Source organism: Echinococcus granulosus (genome assembly GCF_000524195.1).
Source record: "Echinococcus granulosus chromosome Unknown EG_S00189, whole genome shotgun sequence".
Lineage (NCBI taxonomy): Eukaryota > Metazoa > Platyhelminthes > Cestoda > Cyclophyllidea > Taeniidae > Echinococcus > Echinococcus granulosus.
The window spans coordinates 41,196-44,880 of record NW_020170569.1 but is presented as its reverse complement, the minus strand read 5'-3'; the positions used below and the strand labels follow the sequence as shown (position 1 = coordinate 44,880).

Sequence of the window (3,685 nt, the reverse complement as noted above, 5' to 3'; positions counted from 1 at the left end):
GAGGATCTTGCGAAACTGCCAAGAAAAATTTGGAGGACGGTGAGATATCCAGAAGTGTACAAAACTTATCCACAAGATGTTCCTTTGGGGCAAATCGTGAAGGATATCAAAGCTGGCAAGCCTGTTAGTTTCGTAAGTGCTACTGTCTTTCATTCTTATTTTCTCAGCCAATGCCCTTTATCCATATTTCAATTACACGTTTTTTTACAACAACGTATGTAAGAATTCCATGGAGCAATTCAAATAGATCTAGAAGATTTCAGTACGTGGCGAAGGTAATTATAAGTTCGACGAGCTCTCGTCATAAATTTAGTAAGCACTACGGCTACAGCTCTGAATAAAATTAAAATCAGTCCACGCAATTTCCTTCTCCTATCACCACTCCCTGCTTTCACAACGCCGCAGCATTTCATTGCATCACTTCCAAGTGCGAATTCACACTAGTCACAAAGTCGCGTCCATTAAGGGATAAGGGGTGCTGCTTTCACATTTGTCATTGGATTCCAGGAAGAATTGGGCACATTTAATGCCAATAGGTAGGCGAATATTACCCAGCAGTTAAGTGTCATCCAAAGTCGTTCAGCTCAAATCCGGTCAGTGGGATGACGCGAATCCGATTACATCCACCGCAATTCTTGCGGGTTTCTAATTGCTTCTGACGCACATTAACACCGTTTCACGAACACCTTACAAGGCAGGGTGATGAATCCCCTAATCCACATGCTCCATTCCTTGCGCCATTTCAGATCCCAAAATACAATTTTCCCATTCGACTCCTCGCCACCAGCAAATCTGTCTGTCACGCTGGTTCCAAACATGACCTCGTACTGGTCATCAAGAGCAGTGTTTTCCGATGGGACGTCCGCAATTCCTTTCGAGAATTCATGCGTCTGGAGAACAAGCGATATCCCAGCCTCAATGTCGGCTACGTCTTCAGTGTCGGCATTCCACGGCAGCACGGAGGAAGGCTGTTCAATCGCGATGGCCATGTCATGAACCTCACCGGCCCAGATGGCGACCAACTGGAAGCCTTCGAAGGAAAGGCAGCTGAAGTAATGGAGAAATTAAACGAGGAGATTGCCATCCACGACGACATCGTGATGGCTGACTACGAAGATACCTACTATAACCTGACCTTCAAAACCGTCACCAATTATCGCTGGATGTCTGCCTTTTGCGGAGCTGAGAATGTCAAGCTATTCATGACCATGGACGACGATCATCGTGTGAATCTCTCCATGGTGGATGCATTTATGAAGCGAATCCCCGAGAAGAAGAGGCGATATTCCACCTTCGGCTACATAGCCGATTATGACTTGGCGTATCGGTCGCCGTTGAAGAAGTGGTTTCTTTCCTACAGTGAATTTCCCTGGGACAAGATGTACCCATATCTACGCGGCTTCGCCCAGATCATCGGACCCGGCGTAGTTGACGATATGGCAATTGGAACGGCCTACACGCGATACAACTATGCTCCGGAAGACGTGTTCCTCGGAATGGTTGCTTATAAACTGGGAATCCCAATCTTCAATGAGAACAGCATGTTCGACCATGACCTCTACGTGGAGACGAATAAGGAGGGCAGACCAGCTATGGTAGCACTGAGTAAGCACTTCCTTTGACTGTCCCCATAATGCTCTCCCTCGATCTTTTATGTGATTTTGTAAAAAAACTACTTTCACATTGCATTTCTCGTGTAGTAATAAACATGGTTGTTAGTTTGGAAGGTTGGTCTTGCATATTTCTCACATCATGTGAAAGCCCTCAAGCCTTTTCGTTTTTTTCGGGAAATTGTGCTCTGCTAGTTAGTGCGAGCCACGTGTATTCAGTGAACTCCTCGTAATTCACTCATTTAAGCTGCTTCGCATTGGTGGTTCAGCACTCATCGAATGTGGCTTCTATCGCTGCTATTCCCATATTTCCAACAACGGAGTCTCCTCTGACAACTGCAAGGCGCAAAATTCATGAGGATTCCACGATACCTCAGAAAGACTGGAATATTAAGAAGCACGAATACTATGCTGGGGCTCATCCAGCCGAACCTACATTAATAATTTAACAATAGACTTTACACCGATATATCATTGATAACTCCTGTCAAAGCTGAGTTGGGCAATGCAGCAGTTCTCTTACGAATACGATGGCTCAGTTAGTCCCACTTATGGAGGTAAAGCTGATGTCCAACTACGGAAATTGGGGTGTGGAAGAGTTGGATGACTAGGAGCATTCAGACCAACTGCCTAATCATACAAATGCGCCTACTTCTATAATATAACAGCAGACTCCACAGATCAGAGATCCACCATTCTTCACCCTTCCCTCATTTCAAAAGCCTTGTTTACGACTCAAAAATGATTGGCAATGTGTTCGTTTATGGGAATTCTCTCCTTTTCTGAAGCAGCTGCCGTATACCACCGCCAACATGGTAACTGAGTCAGATCTGCTAGTGAAATACATTCTCTAGATTGAACAAATTGTTTACGCCAGATTTGCACAAGAATGGAAGGACTAGAATCACCACTAGCTTGACTTGATTGATGGATGTCCAGACAATGCACAACTGTGAAAGTGAAGGTCAGAAAGCCTGTGGCAAATTCGGTTACGAGGAGCACTATCTAACTTTTTCATGTATACCCAACGAGATGGTCCAAAGTGACTGAAAGAGACTGACAGATTACAAGGTGGAATGAGCGGACTCTTAATCAGCACGTCGACTTTATTCATCTACCACCTAAATTAGTTCTCAGTGCATTAGGCCCACCCACACTCCATATTGAAGCACAGGTCAGCTGGAAGCGTGAACCAACTCATCAGTTCTCACTGAATTGCTTCTTCGGTAGATTAAACCAGCTGCTGACAACTTAGAGATATGGCTAGACAGACAAATGGATAGACAGACAGGAGGATAGACAGTCTTTTAACTAGCCAGATAGCTAGCTAGCTCGAAAGCTGACTACTTGACCGATTAATATAGCATCAGTTGCTGAACAGTCCACGGCATTGAAGAGCTGAAGAAACACAAGTATGGATGCTAGAAAATAGGTCATATGTTTGACACTACTGACGTGATTTATCAATAAAATGAATTCACTATTAGGCAGCTGACTTAGAAGTGCAACGTTTCACAAATTTTGGCATGTGCTACTATGCTGCTTGGCAAAACTTAAACTGGATGTGGAAGTGGACGTAAGGATGGAGGGGAAGAGGAATCAAAATGTAGAACCGTAAAACCATGGGCGTGGAGGACTCTACGCAGTAGTGGTATTAGAGATCGACACTATCCTCAACACACAGGCATCGCAGAGGTTCGAATAAACTGGCAATATTCCTCTATTCAACTGTCTGCTTCATAGTAATACCAACGCAGAGATGACAGCTGGTGAAAGAGATAAGAAGTCCTCATCCCATCATCTGAGCTCAAAGCGGAAGCCAGTTTCAGATGGATGTGACTTTACAGGAGGAGGATTGACAAATTCCACACTTCGATGTACAGCTCCAGTTCCTACAACCAAAAGCAACTGCAGTAGTTCGGAAGAAAAGTGCCTGAGGTGTGGGCCAGTAGTTTTAGTGAGCAGCAAAGGTTAACAGTAGTAAGATAACTTAGGAGAAGGTTTATAAAACGAATTAAAATCGATCCTAATATGTGGGTGGATGTTTTGCGTGCTGCCTGACGCTATTACATAAA

The 3,685-nt window shown here is 44.3% G+C and overlaps 2 protein-coding genes across 2 annotated transcripts in view; one reads left to right on the top strand and one right to left on the bottom strand. All coding sequences in view use genetic code 11, as the record gives it.

Moving 5' to 3' along the window:
• Window positions 1-602: 602 nt before the first annotated feature.
• On the top strand, window positions 603-1,622 carry EGR_10093 (Beta-1,3-galactosyltransferase; the record flags this gene model as incomplete). The annotated part of the gene is made up of 2 exons (XM_024499342.1): window positions 603-641; window positions 747-1,622. The coding sequence occupies 2 exons, from the start codon at window positions 603-605 to the stop codon at window positions 1,620-1,622; spliced, it is 915 nt and encodes a 304-aa protein (XP_024346244.1).
• Window positions 1,623-2,345: 723 nt separating this feature from the next.
• EGR_10092 (hypothetical protein) overlaps window positions 2,346-3,685 on the bottom strand; it is a gene marked incomplete at both ends in the record, with an annotated part of 6,833 nt that continues 5,493 nt past the window's right edge. Inside the window, 2 exons of the mRNA XM_024499341.1 lie at window positions 2,346-2,560; window positions 2,604-2,656. Coding sequence (XP_024346243.1) covers window positions 2,346-2,560; window positions 2,604-2,656 — 268 coding nt within the window. The remainder of the gene's footprint in view (window positions 2,561-2,603; window positions 2,657-3,685) is intronic.